Here is a 23,497-nt window from a genome sequence, read left to right on the forward strand (position 1 = left end):
TTCGTACCAAACTCGTACCGGACTTAGAAATTAAAAAAAAAAAAAAAAAAAAAAAACGTTCTAGTTCAAAAAAAAAAAAGGCGAAAAAAACAATTAAACGCAGTGTTCTCGCCGCAGGTGGGTAAACCTTTCTCGAGCCACAAAAAGCAGTACTAACGCGATAAAAATCGAACTCTAGACGAGATAATAACAATTGAAAGAAAAACAAAGTAGTCGAATCATGGAAAAAGCCCTCACTGTTTCCTTTTTCGACAACACCCGCAGAGAGTTCGGTCACGCTAGCAGCATTCTCGGACGCCCTTGTCCCCGGTTTGAAGCGAATCCGCGAGGTGCAATTTTCTCGGACGCCGTGCTCGACGCAGAAACGTGTTCGGAATGTGGATAGTTGAGCCGAAATAAAAAAGAACTTGTGTCGCGATTCCACTTTGGACAACCACTATACACTCGAGAGTGACCCTTGTCGCCTCCCTTTGTTGTCGTGTCTCCTGGTGCCCTTTCCTGCTTGGATGGTGAAAAATCATCCGTATTATCTTACATAAAAATAAGAGGAAGCCCCAGTACAGTCCTACGAAACATGCTGGCTCGCGCCTAGTTTTAAAGGCGCACTTTTTTAGGAGGAACTTAGGTTGAATATATACCGCTCAGAATTAATTTTTGATGTTCATAAATTACGAAATACAGGGTGTCCCAAACATGTACAAGGTTGTTTTCTCCGAAAAAGTGAACTACGAATCACCGAATGCTATTCTCCGCCCAAAACTGACGCAAGCGGTCGAAACGACACACCAGAGTTTCAAACTTACCGTGAGCTTACACAAACGCTATGAGTGATTTTTTTTTTTTTTTTCGAAGTTTCTATGGGAAAATGGCAGCCGACGGAGCTTTCGAATACGTGGAGCTGAATGACGCCAGTCAGCGGAAAGAGGCAAAAACGGGCCCTATTTTTGTATTCAAATTTTCGGGAAATCACTTATTGATTTTCAATGATATAACGGTGAGTCCTTAAACTTTGGGATCTGGTTAGAACCGCGACCTCTACACTCCGACGGAGAATGAGCTTTCGGCAATGCGTAGTTTATTTGTTCGGTAAATATAAACCCATAACTTTTTTATACCCTCACGAATTTTTTTTTCTCCACGAAATGGCAACCAGAAAGAGAAGGGAGGAGCGAGCAGCGTTCGCTCTTTTAACTTCCAAACAGAAGGGACCACGTGATCTGGCGCCTACTCCGCAAAGGTTGATCATAGCCAGGCACTAGGGCTGGAAGAGCACGGGGAACGTGCCGAAATCCCTATATTGTTAGAGTTCGGCTATTTCCGTCTCCGCACCGATTAGTCCCCAGTCTCTACACGAATGTTTGCCGAGGCGTTGATTGCTAGGGACACACGTCGAGTGTTCACGCAATGCACCTGTCCCATCAGAGTCGCTTTCTATGATAGCCGCCGGGTGGTGCACAAAAACACCCGATGTCAAAAGCCCCGTGTCATATGCCACGTGGTCAACGCCCCGGCCTTTTTGCCCCACTTTAAAAAGCCCCAGTTTCAAAAGCCCACGACGCGAATCCCCCGTGTCAGATGGCAGGGTCCTCAGCGCGAGGGCGGAGCATTCTGCTTTTAACTAAGAAACAGTGAGTGTGCACGCGAGGTTATGCAGCGTAGTCATGCCGTATCCGGGACTCAAGTAAGAAATAATTGGATAAAGCTTCGCGTTCTTCGGGCGTACGCTATACACATTCACGTCCTGTGACGTTACAAGGGAGAACCGGGAGAAAATATCAGTCACTGGCAAAACATTTAAAGTTACAGCTTCTATAAATAAGCCTTGTACCAAAGCTTTCGTTGACTCTGAAGCACACGCGGATTCACAGCTCCAGCGGTTCTGTCCAAATTGTTAAGCCGCAGCTCATGGCGCCGTACTTGCTACATATACAGCACCAAACACTACTTCCATTCTTACGCTGTCTTAAAATATTTTTATCCATCAAGGTAGATGAAGTCTATAATTCTACGTCTGAGTATACTTTCATGACAGCAGGGTGCATCGCTTTATGTTGCTGTTTCCTGCACTTAAAAAGCCTTTGTAGACCCTCAAAGGATTCGGTAAATACATAGAGCAGTGCTTTTTGAAGCGCGAAGAGGATGGGAAGGGGGCAATAAGGACGGGGCTTTTGGCACTTGGGAAATACAGGACGGGGTAAATGAACGCGGGATTTTCGAAACGTAGGGATAATGGTGCGGGGCTTTTGCGATGGGGATTCTGCACGCGGGGCAACGTGCTACCCCCCCCCCCCCCCTGCACTTTCAGAAATTATACGCCTACTCTGCGATACCCGTGACTACCGCAATATAGCGAAAGATAACCCACCCCTATTTTTAACGTGATATTTTTTTTAAAGTACAAAAAGACAGTATTTTTTTTACTAATGGTAGTGCCCTGGTAAAATGGTGACCTCGGCTTTAATGGGGTTAGTTAGCTACGGCGGGAGATACGCGAACATTAATGACGGAAAGGCCTTTTGTCCATGCTCCATTGCCCCTCAATGTGAAAACAATTTTGTCAGGTTCAGAGGGTACGAAAATATTATATTACACATTTTTTTAATTTTTTCACCGCTCACCGAAAGTTAGCACACTCCTGATTTTCACAGGATTTGCGCTCGCTTTTATTTGAGCTCTCTCTCGGGATGTTACTGTAGGTTAGCAAAATGCGCGAAGGAGAAAAGAAATATATCGTTGAGTGACGCTACGTGCCAGTATACTTGTACAAGTACTGTAGTGCCCGAAACCTCGAATAAATTTAGAAACATTCCAATTTTATGTTATTACACTGCTCTGGCGATAAAGTTAATATGTAGTGTACCAGTTTCTTCAACAAAATCAGCTTCTGCAGCTATTCGCAAAGTTCAGTATCACAGCGACAGTTATTAGAGAGAGGCTTTAAGAGCGCAACCTCAGACAGATGACGTGAATATGCGCCGCACTGAGTTGTGGATCGCTCCCGCCGGTGATAGTTAAGTTACTTGAGAGAGTGAAAATCGAGGAACCGAACAGTTTTGCTGCTAGTAGAGTTTTCACGAGATAGGTCTAGAATCTTGTTGGTTTCTAGTTTTAAGCGCCTTTTTCTACGGGCCTTATTTGAGAAAGCACTCAAATACCTGTTGCCATTTCTGCTTTCCTCTGGGACCTATTGAGCCGGGTTGACAACTTCAGCTTACTGCAATCTACAGCGACGTAAGTTCCCGATCTATGCAAGACGCTGTTGTCATCAACGGGAGTTCGCAAATGACCCATAAGATATATAGCTCGGGTTTCGTCGGCGACGCAAAGTTTGAGAAGTGCTGGTCTAGATTCGAAAAGGGTGGGAATTGCTTACTGCTGTCAGTGGGCGCTCTAACCGAGCTTCTCCTCCCTCTCGTTCCCGGCCAGGAGCGCCGCAGCTCGGAGCACGTGGAGCGAAAGAACGCGCTGCTGAAACCAGGAATCCCAGATTCAATCCCCCCCCCCCCCCCCCCCCCTTGCCAGTTTCAATCTGGATGAGCATTGCCGCGCAATCTTGAGCCACAACTGCTTAAGGCGCGTTAAAACCCCGAGCTAGCTGCGGTACTGCACTGGCTAGATTTCTCATCTACAGCGTAAACCAGTGTCGCCGTACCTCAAAGAAAGGCACACCTGATGATGTCTAAGCATGTACGGTAAATGGTGATGGGGGGGGGGGGGGGGGGGGGTTTGTTGCCTCAAGGTGCGTCGGAGTACACCTATAGCGTAATTAGAAGTCTGAGCCCCTCGAGGGCTTGCGTGGCAGGTCGGACATCCATCACTCTTTCAGGTGTTTCTTGTAGATGTTATAATTGTTGCAGCGCACTGCGAGAGTCGGTGAGCACAGTCATGGTGTAAATGTTTAATGGCGCGCCGTGCTCAAGCGGCAGAGATATCTGCACTCGAGGAACAAAATCGTTTATTGAAAATACGAAAAGGCTAATATGCTGGTTTTCTTTTCAAGCTGGGAAAACATGAACAAAAAAAAAAGATATTTAGTCATTCGAATAGTAAGTGCTCAAGTAGCATACAAAAGCAAAATGTATGGATTTCACGGGCAAAATAAGGGTCACATAAAAAATGATCCGAATATTAATATTTATAACCATTTTCCCTTAATACGCAATTCATTACCTTTCTGGGCATCCACAATAAAAAATAAGGACGGAAAATATACAGGTTGGTGCATTGCTTTCTACTTCAGGATTCTTCCTAAATTTACTAAGGACCGAGAGCCTTAGTTATAGTAGCGATTATACCTAAAGATGAACAGCCTACTGCGCATCTTCAACCGATAAACATGTTTGGCAAAGTGGTGGTGGTTCTCTCTCATTGGTTCTAAGTCACGTCCGGAAAAACTTCTTGATGCTGGCAACAGGGTCTGGTGAGGTGTGATATGATATTGTCGGCGCCGTTCTCGCGGTACATGGAACTGGAGACAGGAATCGATTCCGTAAAGTCACAATGCACTTGTTGTCGTTTTAACGGGTGAAACAATGGGAAGAGCGAAAGGTGCTTCCGAGGCAATGCTGAAAAAGTGTCATTGCACAAATTCTTACCTTTCGAGACAGCAAAATTTCTGTGAAGATTTACTTTATTTGTTCAAATTTTCTTTTACCTCCCCTCCCATTTTTTATATTACAGTTTTGTTGTTTCTGTCTCAAATTGGATATCTTTATTTTCACATTTAAGCCATTTTTTACCGCTATTATCCACATAAAGTTCATATATTGTCGAAGAATGGGCGCTGTACTTAACTGGATTGGAAAAGAATAATTAAGCAAAATGAAAAGGGGAGGGGGGTTTACAAACCACAAGTAGAAATTTTTATCAGGAGCAAAAAATGCAGTGCCTGTGTAAAATTAATTGATGTCTACATTCCTGAACTACCAATGCCTTTCACCAAATCTGCCCGCATAGTCAGCTAATAATAAAACGCCCTTATTCTAATATTTTAGTTTATTTATCTTCTTTTTGAATACGTTTTTCCGGGTGAGAACAGTCGTTCTTTTTTGGTAACCAGTACAGATGACTTGGACAGAATGTCTGGAATGGGGGATGTAAGAAAATTAGTTTGTGCTACGTGTAATTAGGTTAATAACGGGCAACGTTAAAACGAATACCTAAGAACTAACTCTCATTGGCAGCTTCAAGATAGAAAACGTTCTGTTAGAAGATGATTTTTTTTAGTACTAAGGGAACTCGATTCTGTAATCTAGTAATATATAAAACCATATGGGTTCCACCTCCTGGCCGGTGCTTCGGTACATGAAATTATGACCCGAAAGCATTCGTAAATTACTATCGCTATGCATTCTCCTGATTCGCGAAAAATTTGAATTATAGAAAGAAAAAACAAGCATGTCCAAAATCAGTGTTTTCTAGCACACTTAACTTCCACACAAAGAGTCTTCATGTATTTGCAAAAAGAGTGCAGGTATACCGTGTTTCAAACTGCTACTCATAAAGTTTTTTGCTGCAAACGTGTTTTTATTTCCGTTATATGCTTATGATTGGTGCTTCCTAGCTTGAATGTCGCCTTATTGTCTCCCTTTTTCTTCTTTCATATTCACTTGAGTGCTGTCGTTTGTTCGTTCCACTTCTGATGTCCGATTGCTGCTCTTCAGTCCTCCGTTCAGCAATGTGTGAATGCGCTGGTTTTACTCGTATATTTTGAAACCGTTAATACTTTGACAGATTTATGTATTTGCAATTTACGGCGCTTACCGAAACGTTACCTCGGGAAGGCAAACTAACAACAAGTATTTTAGGCAAGTGAGCAATTTAGCCATTCATAGAAAGCTGCAAAACGTCAAAAGTGGACTCGAAAATCAAGTTCACTACGTGACAAAAAACAACAACAATGTAAAAGCAAATTAAGCAACCAAATAAAAAAAGAATTAAAAAGCAAGGCAATCGAGTCAGAGAACAAGGTTAAATTTTAGGAATATTGAGCACATTCCTCCTAAAAACCAAGCCAAATAAGCTTTTTCATTCCTGAAATTTTGAAAATGCCGTTATTCACTTCTTGTGTAAAGCATTTGAGGTGTCACATAACGTAGAGGTTGACGTGTATCATTTCTAATATTTTTATTCTCCAGAGGCAAATTACGTTTAGAACATGTTGACTGGTATATTGTATTTGAGATCAATTCACGTAAGGCTAATAGGGAAGTACGAATAAGACGCGTAGGCAGTAGAGCAAGGGTCTCAAACACGCAGCCCGCGGCTTGCTGAGACGCGGCCCGCATTCACCCCGGGGCTGCGACCCCCGTTCCCTTGTCTGGAGCGCTACACGTCTCATCGTTTCATGTCGTCCACTCATTTCCACTCGAAATGTAGCTCTGCTCTTACGACGTGTTAGAATATTTTGCACTATTCTGTTATATCTTTTTAATGGAGTACTGTTTGGTACTAATTTTTGTTTGTCGGCTTTTCCTGATGTTCATCACCTGTACGACAATCCCCCTTTAGGCTACAAACACGAGTCTTTTGCTCATGACGCACCTCGAGTTCCCGAACACTCGCTAAGCAGGAACAACTGTCAAACATAAAGCTCCAAGCCCACGCTTGGGACCGAGAGAAATTTCAATTACAGTACAAATATTGTCTGATTTCCAAGTGAATTGAACGACAGAGAAGCGACAGTGTGCTTGCATCGGTTAATCATTATATGTATGGGCCCACGGTAGATAATCGAAGCAAAATATATCAACGGCGAAAAGGATGATTTACAATAATCAACGAGCACGAGCTGCCCCCTTCTCTAAAAAAACAAATACATCTGGGGTGTCGTTCAGAGACTTAGCTCCTTTGCAACGTAAAACACCATTGCTTTTTTTAATGTTTTTAATAATTTTTTTTTTAAAGTTGGCTTTGGAGTTTTTTTGGGTGGACTATCTGGCGCCCACACTTTAATAAGTTTGAGACCCCTGCATTAGAGTCTTTCAGGGCTAGAGAAAAGTCGTCTTCCTTTGAAATCGAAGGCGATTTCCAAGTTGCCTTCGGTTTCAACTAGCCAACTTTAGAAGGTTCAACTCAACTTGCTTTGCAAGCTGAGTTGGAACCTCTAAAGAGGACGAAGAAGTTTTTGTTTTGCTAACTGAACCTTAGAATAAACAATTTTCTTACATAGAACGCGCGGAAAAGGAATTACTTTGTTGTTCGTTTACACGGGTAGTCTCTCGCTTTTCAAGATATATGTTAGCGATGTTCAAATTACTCTTTTTATTTTTTTTTTATCAAATTTTGTTTTTCACTTTGCCCGGACAAGGAAACAATATTGCCTGACTGGGACAAATGATGCGTCTAGTAGCGCTTGCCGGGGGCTGAGATCAGAGCTTGCCGTAAGCCCCAGTGAATGCTACGGAGGAAAATAGAAACCGATAAAAGCAGTTGCTGCTTTGGAACATAATGCACGACACTGTGGCTTCACGTGGCACTGAGGTAACGCGACAGCATGACGTCAAATGACACTGTGATGTCACATGACGTTGCATGTGACGTCCAGTGACACGGATCGACGCCACGTCAAGCGGTCGCTCACGTGACGTAACGTGACGCTACGCCATGACGACATAGAGGACCCATAAATGTATGCATTTAGAACGCCTCTGGGATATGCTTTTTTTTCATCTTAGTTGCTGTCGAAAGTTCGCCTTATTTCAACATTGATTTTAGTACAGTAATTTGTGGGGATAGGTTGTGCATAACTAGACACAAATAAAAAATCGGAAAAGAAACAAAGCGAGTGGCTGCCTGTCCCGACTGCTCTCTTGTCTTTGTCTTTTTTAGCTATTGTATTTGTACCATATTTTTAAAAGTTTCTAGAGCCGTCTCCGATTTTTTTTTTTTATGTGACAATGCATCATTTTTACTTATTCCTAAGTAATACTGCTTCCCGTTTCTTCTGCGTATCGAGGCTTCTTTCGTTGTTGGTTGCGGATGTAGCGGGTGTTTCACTTCATACATTGGAGGAATATTGTAGTACTTCCATTACAATACGGTGAATATCACGTTCAGTAGAACGCTATTACTTTCGTCGTTTTTGAAGCTCGCGTTCCTTTTTCTAATCATCTTTTTTTGTCCCGTTTCCAGGTCACCCTTCGATATTACCTTGAGTTTCTCTTTGTTTCTTTTTCGGTGGAGTTCGAAGCAAGAGAAGCATCTGGAAAGATTACGACCCTGAGTCGGAAGATACTATTTCGACGACGACCCTTTCTCCTTCGAGCTGACCGATTATTCTTCCCTAATGAGAAGTGATGTTTCGCGCTTAGTGGACGGAGACGTGGCTTTTTCCGCCATTTTTATTTTTTGGTTTTGCCCTCTTCTTTTGGCCAACATCACCGGGGGGGGGGGGGGGGGGCTAAAAGTAAGCTTACAGCCAGGTTCCCCTCCCCCCCCCCTTTTTTTTACCGAGAAAGAAAAGTGGGAACATGACGAATGGGGGATTCTTGCACCATTCCTCACACTCGCGAGCGAGGAGAGAACCAGCATGCAAAAGTGGACTGGGAGAAAAAACAAAAACAAGTAACGCCAACGAACCATGGGGTTTCGACACGAACGCCTCACCGTCGCGATATTCTTTATGGTAGGAGGAAAGCAGAGAAGTTGTCCCAGTTTGACAGTGCAAGCTGCATCCATCATCGCCGCTTCCCACGTCTGGCGGAGACTTGGAATTCGGAATTCGGTGACAGAGGCGCCTGTTTGTCCCGCCTGAGGGATGACGGTCCTCAGTCGGCCCGCTTCAATACTACGTCACGAAGACGCAAAGATCGAGACAGGATGTTAGAAAAATCTTCTGACAGTATTTTTGTTTTTCTGCCGACATGTTTTATTTGTTAAGAATATCCGACCATATTTTCGGGGGGATCGCCCAATACCTCTACGAAGATGAGAATGCCGAATCGAAAGGCTCAAGATATTTTTTTTTCGTGGAACACGCGGTTCAGGGGGAATAGTTAAACCTCACATAAACAACAGAAAGTTCAAATGAAGATGTAAAAGGTGGGCACCCCACAAAAACACACACACAAAATTGTCGTTTCTTCAGATTCTTGTTTGTTTCTTTTTGCTATTCCCCTTTTCTATTTTCTCCAATTATGCGCACTCTTAATTGGCGCTTAACTGGCTCCTTGCCATTAGAGCTTAGTGAAGTGTCTCACAAGCATATTCGCACCAGGTTATTGTTCAGCATGTTTATCGGAAAGCTTAACGCTCGAAAACAGTCAGTAACAACAATCTTGTACCCCATCCTGGACCCAAAATGAAGACATGATGGTGCAGTCGTTTCTGAGACGCACAGAAGTGCAACCTGTCGTTGAAAGCTGGACTGGTTGCGACACGCATCTCTTCTAGGTGCACTTGATAAAGTGTTTCTCCATTCCTCTTTTTCATTTCCTTAATTGTTGCGTCTTCTTGAACGGTGTGGGAGCCAGCGTGACATTCTATACGGAGTGCAAGTTCGTCTGCTTCATTTGCGGGGTTGTGGTGACGTCAGAACGCCGAGCTCCGATTGGCTCTTATTGAAGGACAGTGGGTACACCTGAAGACAGCTTGTTTTGAGGTCTACCCACTATCCTTCAAGCAGAGCCAATCAGAGCTCGGCGTCTTTCTGACGTCACCGCAACTCCTGCCTGAGAAGCAGACGACTTGCTCTCCGCATTACCCTCTCCCTCGTTCTCTCGTTTCTTTCTTCTTGGCCCTCTGAAGGCTTCGCCCTAATCTGCTTGCGCCACCTCCTCAATATCATCCTTTTATCCCAATCGCAAAGCCCATATAAACTAAGCCAGCGATCAAACCTTAAATCCCGATTCGAAGGATTCCCGCCCCACCAGAAGTAATGGCTATCTGTCTCTGCAACTCAACCTATCTCGATAAGTGGGGCACAGCGAGCCATTTTCGTTTAATTAAAAAAAGAACATCTAATTCTACTTTGTTTCCGTGGATTTCAATGCTTCACCTTGGACTATTTCAGTGTTACTCTCGCCTTTAGAACCTACAAGTGCTTTTTTAACTACAAAAAATCCCCCCAAAAACTACACATTTATTTTTAAAAATAAATTACGCAATGCCGTACTCTCATTTTTCACCCGAATGTAGCGTTAACGATTCGAACACAAAGCCAAAGCTTCAGAAATAAACGTGATCTTAATAAAAATGATGCGATTTGTTGAAAATTTCAATCAGAATATGGCAGCCGACTGAATACGGCGGCCATTTTTTCAAAAAACGGGCCCCATTTTGCATTGAAATTTTTAGCATAGCGTAGTTTTGGATTGAGATAACGGTTAGTTCTTGAACTTGCATCTAGTTCAGACAGGCTAGTGCTACATTTGGGCGGAGAGTGAGCCTTAGGCAATGCGTAATAAAAATAAATAAATAAAAAAAAAAGTTTTGTAAAGTTGTTTTTGGGAACACCTTGTAGATAGCGCATCTTGTTCGGCAAGAGTAAAAAAAGAAAGATTGAATTTTGATTCCGCGCATGTTTTTTGTTCCATGCGTTTTAAAGGGTCAGTAATTTGTACGATATGCCAAGTATACTATAACCGATATTAAAAGCAAAAAAAGTGAGACTTCTCATTTATATACATATGTGCCTATTTGTCCTCTACTTATTTTTGTTATCCACTCCAGACTCATGTCTGTTCAGTTGAGGTTTTAAGGTGCAATGTGTTTACGACCCTATTCTATACAAAAAGTTTCTAGAAGTTATATTTTAAAACTACTTGAAAATTGTTTTAGTAAGCTTAACTATTGCACGGTTGACAATTCTTTTCATGCCATTTTCGGTACGGACTAAAACAACCCATAGACATCGGGATGTAAACAACGATGAAAGTAAAAACTCACAAACACTATTGATTTAGGTGACACGAGGGCAGGTAGCTATTTAGGTTCCAAAGAGGACGAATACCGACGACCCCGCGATCCCTACGAAATAAAATATTAACGCACTAATATGATCAACTCAGAAAGAAAGGTTCAGAACTTATCCTTCACGCAATGTCATAGCCACCTCTGCCACGCCTCTAAACACTCGAATAGTACCGTTTCTTTAAGTGTTTGTAGACGGGTCGTCTACAAACACTCTAAAAAAAATCTCAGCATGTTTTATATTCTAGTTTTATTCTGTTTTTATATCTTTCATGCTTCCGAAGCCAACGGTGCTGAGGCTGGAACCCATAGTTTAAGCAGCAGTTATGACCAGACTAAAATGTCAAACAATCGAGCCAGGAAAACAATATATCTCAGATTGCCCAGCAATTGTGTTGCGACGTGAAACATTCTTGGTGTAGCACTAGTAAATTCCAGACATTTTTCTCGAGCTGCGCCTCCGGGTCTCTCCACACCCCTTCACCCCATTCACTCCACCCACCACTCTCACCCCATTGGTTGCTCTCCACCCTATGGAGTCATTCACTCGTTGGGCATCGACTTTCCCTGTCGGGTCGGCTTGTGCCCGCAGAGTATGGGAGTGATGACTTGTTGCGTGCAAACTGATTTTATGTGTAGGTTACGTGACATCAATTTTCCCGCTATATCTAGCGGGGAAGCTGAATTGGAGTATAGATCACGTGACCATGTGACGTGACGTCAATGTTTTCCTTAAATCTAGAGGGGAAACTGATTTTGTGTTAAGACTGATGACTGGGCGAGTTGGCGGCTCATAATATTTAATGCTACAGTGCAGGAAAAGGAAACAAACTCAAGGACACAGGCATACGTAAACAAAATCACAATCGCTCAGCGTTGTATTGATTATATTCTTCTTCTACGTACAAAGAGCAAACTTTGCACGTAGTAGATAATCAATACAAGCCAAGAGTTGAGTCTGCGCTGAGCGGTTGTAGTTTTTTTTTTTCTTTTTTTCTTTTTAGTGTGACTGTGTTTGTGAGTTTTGTTTTCTTCTGGTGCGCTGTGAGGTTAAATAAGATCAAGTCGTGTACAGGTCACATGACACGAAGCACCGTGACGACATTTTTTCCCTTAAATTTAGCGGAAAAATTCGTGGTTATGCTTTTTGAGGCTTCACTTCACCTGAAAACCCAACCTATAAAGGTTTCATGTTAAAAGAAAGCAAACCCAAGCGAGGCACACACAGGTCACGCAGTGTCTGGAAAGATTGATCCAAAGACTCGGACAGTTATCATCGTCCCGGATGACGTGGCTCGGATGACACTCGGTGTCTGTTTCTCACATCATGTCGCTGTCCGGACCGCCCGAAAGGGCCGTCGTTGCAGATAATTAAACAACGAGTCAGCAAGTACTCGGACAACCGCGTAATCGATCGGAGCAAACAGAACGGGAGTATTTGATGCACGGCCTTCTAGGATTGCCTGCAACATCATGTGAAAGTTTGGTTATAGAACCAGGCAATTAATAAAAGAAGTGAGCGCTTCCGCGGCCGCTGATGAGACGGGACGTCAAAGCTCTTTGTTGGGCGATACTTGTCGACAAAATGGTGATCTTTGTTCGCGAATGCGAGATTGGGATATTTTGACGAGGCCTTCTAATGTACAAACGGGTGCTGCCGGAGATAAGGCGAGCACTGAAGGGGTTGCCGTAAGGGTTTTTATTATTATAATTACTGCAAGCCTTTTCTTGAAGGCCATTACAGGAGAGGTTTAAAAATATATGGGCAATTGAACCAAACCTGTAATGGCATAAACTTATTCTCAAAAATTACAAAAAAAAGACATTTAAAATATTTTTCAAGAATGGATCAGCGGGTAGCTGTTTGTGCACAGGGGTTATGCCAATCGACATTTGCTCACAACTTGTGCGAAGCTTGCTTAGTAACGACGCTAACAAGGCAATACACAGCCTCCAAATCTTCAATCTCCAAATTCGTTTCAACGGTTGTGCCGAAAAATCTCAATAGACTTTTTCCAAAATCGAAGCGCCCCACCGCGGCGAAATACCAAGCAGTGCACTCTGGGAACCAGTTGGCCACTCAGTTTGGGTTTCGATTGAGCAGCCTTATTTCATGCCATCGCGCCGTGACCGAATGCGCTGCTTGCGTTTTCGGTTATCTGACTTTTCACGAATGTACCATGCACTCATTCTCGAGCGATAGAAAACGAAGACAGGGGCACTTTCCTTAATTCCCGAAACACCGGATATTGTGTGTGCGTATGTAAACGTATGTAGTACGTGGCTTAGTCACCTCACCCCACGAGTACATCTTTGAGCTCAATTTCAATATTTCCGTCTAGTACCAGTGAACTACGAGTGAAATTTGGTCACCTTGAGCCTTATACGTATTTTGTTTGCCAAACGTCCGCTTCTTGTTACTTCATTGGGCGAAAAGCAAGCCGCATTTTCGCAGGAGTATCAATATTGAGCCCAGCGTTGACGCATGAACTTTTAAACTACTGGACAAAAGTTATTACGATGTCTTCCTCTTGTCATCATATATATCCCACTCAAACTTTATGGTGATAGGAGATTAACTTTTTACAAACACTGAGATCGGCGGAGGCCCCAACAAGCGTCCCCTACTCCTCGCTAAGCCTTTTTGAATGAGCTGTTTCTGACGCCCAAGATCTGTGTCTGAACGGTGTGTCTGAAATTATCTCGGTATACTCAGTCAGGAAGAAAGCAAACACATAACAAATATTATGGCCATTAACAACCGTCAAATGCGTTTTGTATAATTTCGTTCGTTTGGCGCACCGCATAGGGGTTCACGCCAGTCCGGCCCACTACCGGTGAACGTCGCGACATTCTTCACACACCTGCTCGACTTTATGTTTGTGTGTGCGAATGTGCCTATATGATTGGCAGGATAACTTTATGCGCAAATGCGATGTTGAATATTGGAATGCAAGCTCGTGGGGACTTTGCTCCGTGCACTGCTGCGGGTCTGTACATATAATAGATAAAAAGTGTGTCCGATTTGAGCTTTTCAGTGGCGCCTCCAAATTTACTTTGCATATTCAGGCGTATTAAAAAAACAGTAATTCCAAAAAGTTATATTTCGTCTATGGACGCAAAAAAACAAACGAACTTCCTGACCAGCAACACGGTAAAGGTGCGAGCTCGATATATGCATACTTATTGGTTTTTACAGCTGTTTGACTCGTACACAAGCAAGATCCCCGAGCTTCGCAGCTTCGAGATTCCCAGCACTGGCTCCCACATACCTCGAAACGCTAACTGAACGGCTCGAGTACAAAAAAAAAAAAAAAAAAAAAAAAAAAAACATGTGTTAAGAGTCAAGACAAGCTATACGTCTCGGGCTTGTGCTAAAGCTTCGAGATATGGTCATTGAGGTTAGTTTAGAGAACAAAAAATGACGCTCTCGGGACCAGAAAACATGAGATACGCTCTGTGTATAGTCTCTTGTCGACGTTTCGATCGAAACCGAAACCATGCCACTCTCCTCCCTGGCCCACTAGTTCCCAGAGTGCAACGCGCGCAGTGTTGCATGCAGGGCTTTATGGAAGTAGACTATTCATAGCCTATGAACCATTTTTGACAGCGGATCTGTTGAGGGCTATTTTCCCGAGGATCGTGTCCGCCAGCAAACAAATGCGGACACAACACTCTGGACAGCTACCGCCATCTATGAGCGACGGCGCCACCCAGACAACCGGCTTGCCGGTTGTCTGGTTGCCGCTTACATTTATGAAGACCTACGTATCTAGTATTAGATAACTTTCTACACGAGCATGGTTAGTAGATTTATTATCATCGTCCTTGTGTGTCGAAATTTATTTCTGAAATCAATTCCTTATGTCTGCTGTCTCCTTGAATCTGCTATATTAACATGTGCACAGAAATTTTCTTCACTTTTTGATCGTGCGCATAAGTGCACACGGATATCCAGCCGGTTGTGTCCATGTCGAGGGCAACTTGTTGGAAATAAAGGGTATTATTTACGTAAAATAACGATTAATCTCAATGTTTCCTTCCATTGGCACGTTCGTGTCGCTTCGGGAAAACTGTAGAAGGATTGACTCTCTTCTTTGTTAGAATATTTTCTCGAGTGAAATAATTAATTTCGTGAGACAGGCAGTCATCGTGCGCCGACAAGGGAGCACAATGAATGCCTGTGAGCCCTTGGCGGCGCCTGTCGGGTACAGCTGTGGGTGACGAGCAAGCGGTAACGATGCATGACGGCGTTGAAACTGTGCCGTCGTTCTCGGTCCGGTTCACACGTCACTGAGGAGTTTTCGGAGATAATTTTTGCGCTCCGATAGCGATACACGATAAAGAATACAACGCTTGCGCAAAGGCGCCGGGAAAGTATCGAATACAGTATTTCGGGATTATTGTTACGGTCTAATATTACTCCCTTTTATCTCGGGCCTCGGTTTCGTTGCTGTGATGTCGACTGCCTGGTTGTTCAAGATCGGGGGAGGAGGGGGGGGGGGGGGGGGGGCGATCATTGGAGTTTTGGGAAGATCACAGCGCAACGATAATAGATTGTAAGGCGTTGCTAAGAAAAGGATTGCAGGTTTAAGCGAGACAAATGTGGCGTATTTTTGCCGTAGCAACTGCATGTCGCCATGTTCTTACTTTTATTTTTCGCATTGTAATGTTGAGTCCAGAAAGAAGAAAAGAATAGCCTCCAAAGGTCTTTCTCGCATGAAGGAGTCGCTACCCCGTGTGGAGACCGGAAACGATAAAAAAAGAGGGATCGGAAATTGAGTAGTTGTCCGATTTATGCGAACGAAGATTTAGGGCCGAACTCAGAGGGCAAATACGCCGCGGAGAAGCGAGTGAATTCCGCCCAGCGGCGTTCGCTGTGATGGCGCATTCGCACTGGCTGTTGAGATGCGTTTGCGAAGCGGTTGCGGATGCTAGAGTTCCTGTATAGCTCCCCCTTCGGGGGAGCATATCGAGGAACTCTAGCGGATGCGGATGTGGCTCATGAGAAACCCCGTTCAGACACACCGAGATACGGCTTGTTGTTTCTCGGACATCACTCATGACCTTTCGAGACTTGGGTTTGACAACTTTGACAATCCAAAATACAGTTTAAAGCAGGATCTGAAACCAAACTTTTGCTATTTTGCTATTGAAGGCTTTTTATCAGGATGTTCACTCGCAGCATGAGCTCAGGCAGCGAAAAAATAGACGTGGACCCGCAAAACGTGCCTGCGATTCCCTCGACTTCACACACAAGCAAAGCCCAGCCAGGCGCACATTGGTGACTCAGAAGGGGGGATGCCGCAGACCCTTTCTTCAGTGTGGACCCGTCCCGCATGAATACCTGACCTTGGTTTCGGGACAGGGGGCAAGCTTTGCTCCCGCGTTGTTCGTTCTTATCATATTCGGAGTAGCTAGCGTCTCTGTTGGACCGTGGGGCGGGGGAATGTGTTCGCTACTAGCCGGTCGTGGTTTCGCTGGCGGTGGACTCTGCTCTCGTCACTCGCAGGTCGATCGAGTCGGCTGTTTATTTATCGTTAAGCTAAAATAAACGCCGTTTAGAGTACCTGTGCATCGTCACGTACCTACGCTTTATTTCTTGAATAGAATCCCCTTATTTCTTTGTGTACTCGAAACGTTACAAGTCGAGCTAGCTCAGGTATACTCTGACAAATTTGGGGAAAGTAAATAAAGTATCTTTGAAATACCTGTACCTGTACGTGGGTACATTTTTAAGCGAGTACCTAGGTACGGATTAGGTACCCTTTCGTATGAGTAACTGTAGTTGTATCTTAGATACGTTTTTGAAGTAACTTTTACAACCCTGTTTAGCACTGTTGGGTTTGCGTCAGTTCAGGTGTCTCTCTTCCTCGGCGTTGGTCGAGCAACCAATCTATGAAGTAGACCAGGAGCTCTAAGCTGCACTCTCGAACCGCCGCAAAAGCTGCAACTGTGCTTTACCTTCGCGATGGCCAATCGCAGCCCGGCGCTGGTCATTCGCGGCTGTCAGCGATCTCGCCAACTTTTTCGCCGAGTATTCAATTTAGAGCTTCAGTAGTGCTCGACATTCGCTGTTGCCGCTTCCGATAAGTAAATGGAAACACGGAAGATTTCATCACCTGTTGGTGACCGTTTTTTTTTTTTTTTTCGCAAAACAGCCTGCTCACTTGTCTAATAACGTGACTAATCCAGACCCTTCTCTCTCCCTTCTCTTCCCAGGCAACAAGTTCAGCTGCGACTGCCGCCTCGCCTGGGTCTTGCACCTGGAAAATGCCACCAGGAGCGACAAGTTCCGGCGCGAACTGCGACACGTCAAGTGCGACTTCGAAGCCCAGGGCAACCTGAGCAGCAGCAAGGTGTCCCGACTCAGTGCCAGTCAGCTGGGCTGCTCCGAGGACTACGTGAAACCCAGCTTCGGCACGGCATCGCGCGGCAAGGTTCCCCCGCGTCGTCCACCTGTCGAAGACAAGGGACAACGCGGCGACGACGACGACGGAAACAAGATCGTCAACGAAGGCGCCGTTTCGAACGTTCCTGACACGGTGACCCAAAATGAACGCGACGAGGACGCGCAGTCGATGGACAACGACGTGGAAGTAATGCTCAGCCAGCAGAAGGCGCTGCGCAAACATACTTCTAGGTCTCGGAAGAGCAACGGGAGTGCGGCTCGGGTGGCGTTTGCTCTTCACACACTCCAATTTTTGGGACTGGTTGCGTTCTCCACGACACTGTCTACGTGTAGGTGATCTATGAAGTAGCTGGTTAGTGGTCTTTAAAAAAAAAATATTTGTGTTTGACGAGTGAGAGATCTGAGTGATAAGGAGATCGGATTAGTTGGAAGGCGGCGATCTCAGTTTTCTACGATTAGCGAATGGATGACGGATTGCCTTTTGTGCCACACGATTTTACTATCCCAGCCTCCAGCCAAGCAAGCCGGATCAAGCGTCCGATATACGGAGCTGTACAGTGAGAGTATCGCGCTAATTTAGTTTTGCGTCAAAGTTGTTGGTCACGGTGGCGTGGCCAGGAAATCTTAACGGGGGCGGCTGAGGTGCCTGGTGTGCATGACTTGGGGTGCGGAGAAGGGGAGGTGGCGTCAAAATGCGCGTGTATATTATAGGGTCAGCTGGATTTAGGGGGGGGGGGGGGGGTTCAAACCACAAAAGCACCCCCCCCCCCCCCCCCGTCTACGACTCTGGGTGGTCACGCAGTAGCTCAATGATGAGCCGGTCAATCGAGTTTGCAATATAAAATAGTTGACTGCTCGCTTTGTGCAACAGTGGTGCGGCGGCGAATTATCATTAAACGTTGAGGTCTTCCCGCAAAAGATATTTTAATGGCAGGCTGGAACATGCACCTCAGGGCTGAAATAATACCGAAATCGGCGGTGCTTCGGCGCCGATGCGATGTCTGCGCCGCGTCTATCGACCAACACAGCGTTTACAAACAAGCCCGCGCTTGCCCGCATCGGGTGTTGGCACTAAGCCTGCGCAGTAACCACGCTCACCAAAGGCGTAGCATCTGCGCATGCGCAGTGCCGACAGCAGCGCCACCACAGTGGCGTGACGTCAAAGAGGGGAGTTGGTCTATAGCGGTGAGTTAGAGCTGTGGTTATTGCGCTGATTTGGCGCTGCGGCGTATGTTTGAACAGGCCTTAAGTCAAAGCTGCTTATTATCAGGTTTACCAATAAAAAAGAAAATAACTATTTCACGCGGTAAGACGCAACCGTAAGTCATAGTCGCCCTAAAATTAAATTTGGCAACACACATAAAAAAAAGGACCACACCCTGGAAATGCAGCAATCGTAGTGGCTATGGCACAAAGTTATCGTGGCCCATTTGCTTTATCACGCGTAGGGTTTTAATTGAGTGTTCATCGTGGCGTAGATAAAGTGTGAGTGCGTACTGTGTGTGGAGCTGTGAGATATGATGTACGGAGTGCGGCACAGTTAACGGGAACACCCAAATCTTATCTTTCCTGCGCTTTTACTGCCCTTTAGGAGGTCTGATACAAAAAAACTGCATAGTAAACTCTCTTCAAGGCATCAATTTTCGGCGGTGAATATTGTTCGTTGCTATAGTGTATGAGTAAGATACGAGAAGTCAGGAATATTGTGCTCGTCCTCACCGTGCAGCGCAGTGTATATTCCACCTTGTATATAGTGCCCTCTGTTACATCGCGTCTACGGAAATCTATAAGGGACAGATTCATGACCACGCCGGGTCAGCGTATGAGAGTCAACCATCTCATCTCTGGTAGGGCCAATCTTTCAAAGCGCTTTTATCTCCATAACCTTTCTGATTAAATGGGAGGCTTTATGTTTACGCTAATATGCCTCGTCTGAGCGCTGTAGGAATATTTTCACGACATCGATCGCAAAAGTTTCGAGTGTGTTCTAAAGTATCTCATTTGGGCCATAAATCATACGAGTAAGAGGGGTGCAAATACCCGGCCAAGAGGAATGTCTGAAGGATATATCATCAAATATCGAACATGAAAACGTTTGTATAGGTTAAAAAAAAAAACATCGGAAACCTTCCAGTGTCTGTGAACATTGATCTAGTAATTATCTTACCGCAACGTCGTTTCCCAGTTTGCGTAATCCTGGATGTTCTGTTGGAAGTTCCTCCCTTCAACTTCGACTACCATCGTTCTCTGTATGTCTTTAAAGCTTTAGTATATAAAAGAACAAGGTAAAATTAACTTTCAGTGTCGGGTATACATGGCCCATCTTAACTACTCGGCAGATATGAAACCATGACACTTTTTAGTAAAAAAACCAAAGCATCGTCAAAAATGGTAAACGTATCTAGTCCTAATTACACGATTCTTGTTCTGAGGGTGACTCTATGAAACTCTTTCAACGTACTTTGAGTTTTTTTGTTTTTTTTGTGCTATCGAACCCTTGCTTGACCGCGTTACCCGAGTCATCGAACTGCAGATATGGTACTCCTGATTTCGCCTTTATTTTGTGGTAAGTTTCCTTTACGAGTGAACAAAATTCGTAAATTTCCCGTTAATAGATGCGCAAAAAAAATACATGTGATAAAATTCAGGACTGCGAATCTGTTTAAGCGATAATACAAAGGACCTGGGCTGACTTATTTTGCCTTGAATTGGGACTGTATTTAAGAAATGTGCGCATGTTTCAGTGTTTTCTGTGTGGCCCTTGGTATGGTGTTCTAGACCCACGTACTCTTGCGAGATTCGTCGAGCGGCCCCAGTCGCTGTCACTAAGTGTACTTTTTGCACCTGCACAACTATTACGAGGGAGCTTCAGCTGATCGTTTTTGCACTTGGATAAGATATATCCGGTACTGCTCCTACGCCGTCGAGCGTTCGCGAGAAAATGACACACTTCGTACAAGAATAGTTTCCGGTCCTGCCTGTCTGGAAATCTCGAATATCCGGAGTCTACCGATTGTCTTAATGTGGCTGATTGCAGTTTTTATTCGACTGCCTTGAATGTGTGCACGACGAATTATCCTAAAGGACTCTTTTTTGAGTAGTACTTTATGACACAATGAACTACCGTATATATATACTCTTCTCAAGCGATGTAATTACCGCTCTATGTTGTAACTGGTTTTCATTTGTCATTTAATCAGTATAGCAGTCTGAGATACATGACCAACCAGGGTGTCAGCAAAGTAGCCAACATGTTTACCAGCTAAATACGCGTTTTAAGTATTTCCGAGAAATTTAACATATATTTAGCTGATACCCCCGCAATACTGCAAAAACGAGACTGCTCAAGCTCCCAATTCTTGAGAAAAGGACTGCGGCCGGCCCTTGCCGATGTCTTGGCAATTCTTGACATTCTGTACAAATGAGGCACCGTTCCGGAACAATATTCACTGTGCACAACACATGTAGAGTATTTTGCTGTCTTCGTTCAAAGCATTCTATTTTGACGACCATTATATTGAAGTGTACATATGTATGATACTCTACTGCCCTCACACCAGTCTGTAAAGCATACTCCAGTTTGGTTTCCATGCGAAACACTATAAAACATCTAACTTTTCCAAAGCACTAGTTCACAAAATTACTGCAACCACCAAAGTGAGCTTAACGAATGATGAGTCCAAAACATGAAAGGCATTGATCTAAATGTGCAGTGTGCGCTGTGAATGGGAGCATACAGTGAATACCGTGAAAAGGGAGGCGAAGTATCGCTGTGAAATTTTATCTCGTAATGCATTGTCATGACTTTGGGTTATTTTGATTTACCTGCATCTCCTGCACCAGCTGCACTTGGTGCATACCACCTTATCCGATTTACGAGTGCAGCCTATCTAAAAACACAACCATTTCATAAAAATGCAAGGAAATATACATTTCCTTGCATTTTTCTGCACCGCTGCGGGCTGGTGCAGGCCAATCGAATGAGCCCTGTGTCGTGTATTAATATATAGGAGAGCTCAATTACACAATTCGTGGCCCAAGGTTTCAGAACTAATGCTACGGACTAGTAAATTTAGGCAATCACGTCTTAACTGATTTACGAAGTTCCATGCCTGTGTCAAGGTTTTCAATTTACTTTGGCCCGAAAGGTAGCAGGATATATGGTTTCCAAAACACCCGTTTTATACCTTGGATAAATGTATTTGTCCTCGCTGGAAAAAAAGTCTGTAGACTCCTGAACAGGCCACGTTTAAAAATAACAAACTAACTATAAACATTTCGAACAACGTTCGATCGAGCACATGCACTCTAAAAAAAAAGGTAGTCATAGGTGACTACCTTTGGGGTGGTAAAAAGTTGTCCCAAATATAACGACCCCTAGGGTAAAAATGACGACTGCACACGTAGTCAAAAAGCAGGTAGTGAAATTTGACTACCCCCAAAAGCAACATGGCGGACGGTTAGCGAGGCTCGGATTCCCCGGTAAGGCCTAGCGAACAGCACGGCTTTTCGGCCGAGTTAGAGAATAGGGCGCATACGCCTATTCGACGTCTTCCAGGCGCCACCAGACACTCTAAACATCCGTCCTTAGACACCGGTACCGTACCTATTAGCGGGGAGGACGGCAGCGTGTTTGCCGGAATCGTCGCGATTGCACCCGACGGCATCTCGCTAGATTGACTGTATTTTTACCGCCGGCGGAGAACGCTCAAAAAAGAAATCGTAACGCGAGGAATGGGTATGCTGACTTTATTGAAGACAACGTATGCTTGTCGTTTGCGGCGATGAATCGCTGGGCACCTTCGTCGACACGACGGGAGGCGTTCAACTCGCACCAACGCCCCGCATTCTTTTTTTTTTTCCCCTATCTCTTCTTGTTTGGGCCTACCTCAACCGACGTGGTTATCCATTGCTGCCTGCACTTCGCAGCTCTTCGACACAGAACAATAATTTAGGTGGCCGAGTGAAACAATTATTACGATTGTTTTCAATCTGAGAGGCACGTAGGGAGCCCAGTGGACCGCAGAGCCTGGACGGCTGGACCGTAGCCAGCTGTTTGTAGTCAATAGCTACAGGACTTCACAACACTTAGCTTATTGAATCAGGCGGCAGCTTGCGCCACCTAGGAGGTGTAGTAGTAACCGCTAGATGCACTAAAAAAATGCTCTTCATTCACTAACTCTCCTGAAGCTCTTGAACTACGTACGTACTGCACCTATGACAACTCATGCGCCAACACACCAACCACGTTACCGAACACTGTTACGGGCACATACATATGAACAGTACAACAAGACACAAGCAACTGCAACACAACACAACCGCGACTCTCTACTCTGACCACCCAACCGACCCGATTCGTATATATGCCCTACCCGGTTCTGACAAGGATTAGGCAGGTGACTGCCGCTGTTTAGTTGATGAATACAAAAAGTATCTGCAAGTATTATTAGTATACAGTTGTTCTGAGTACTTAGATTGGCCGGCTAGACACTTCTCTTAATCTAACGCTTTGAAAGGCACCATGATATGAAAGTAATCGGCTAAAGTAACACCACATGGCATGCTCCCGATCAGTTTCGGTTTCAGATTCACGCAGTGATAAGCTTACTAATGCCATGTTGCCCCATGCTCGTTCCGCGCGTGTAATAGCAGCACAGGTTACAATAATATCTGCATTCCTAGTCAGTAATCGGCTAGAGGTAACATAATTCTTAGTCTTGTGTTGTTATATACCCCACAAAGCCCAGCGTATCATATTTGCTACGTGGAGTTTTATAACTCAAAAAGTGACAATAAATTGCGTGAAGCTGAGACCATAGCGTTATTATTGTAATAACTCTATGGCTAAGACCAAAGCCTGCAGTATCGGTTTTCATACGCTGACAGAGTTTTCCGATTTGGGTAGTTCAGCAAGGCCCCGCCAGGCTGCCGCTGGCAGCTACAGCAAGATGGCCGCACGCAGCAGCTCGCTCGAAGGCATACCGTCGGCGTCATTTTACTCGAAAAACAGTAAGCCGTCCTAAATTCGGCACTTTCTTTTTTTTTTTTGCTCAGAAAGTGTTGCGCAACCACATTATTCCGTTCGCTGTTGTTTTTGAGTCCCGTCCGCTTAGTAATGTTGCTTCAAATTTCTGCGCGGCCTATGCTATCCTGCGTCGCCAATCGCCGCCG

General features: G+C 44.6%; 1 protein-coding gene across 1 annotated transcript in view; it reads left to right on the forward strand.

Annotated features, from left to right (window-relative positions):
* LOC121836447 (connectin-like) overlaps positions 1–17,660 on the forward strand; it is a 33,478-nt gene extending 15,818 nt beyond the window's left edge. Inside the window, exon 3 of the mRNA XM_042291346.1 lies at positions 17,134–17,660. Within this exon, the coding sequence (XP_042147280.1) occupies positions 17,134–17,660 (527 nt within the window). The remainder of the gene's footprint in view (positions 1–17,133) is intronic.
* Positions 17,661–23,497: the final 5,837 nt, after the last annotated feature.

Source organism: Ixodes scapularis, unplaced genomic scaffold (assembly GCF_016920785.2).
Source record: "Ixodes scapularis isolate PalLabHiFi unplaced genomic scaffold, ASM1692078v2 PGA_scaffold0__279_contigs__length_252992795, whole genome shotgun sequence".
Classification (NCBI taxonomy): Eukaryota; Metazoa; Arthropoda; class Arachnida; order Ixodida; family Ixodidae; genus Ixodes; species Ixodes scapularis.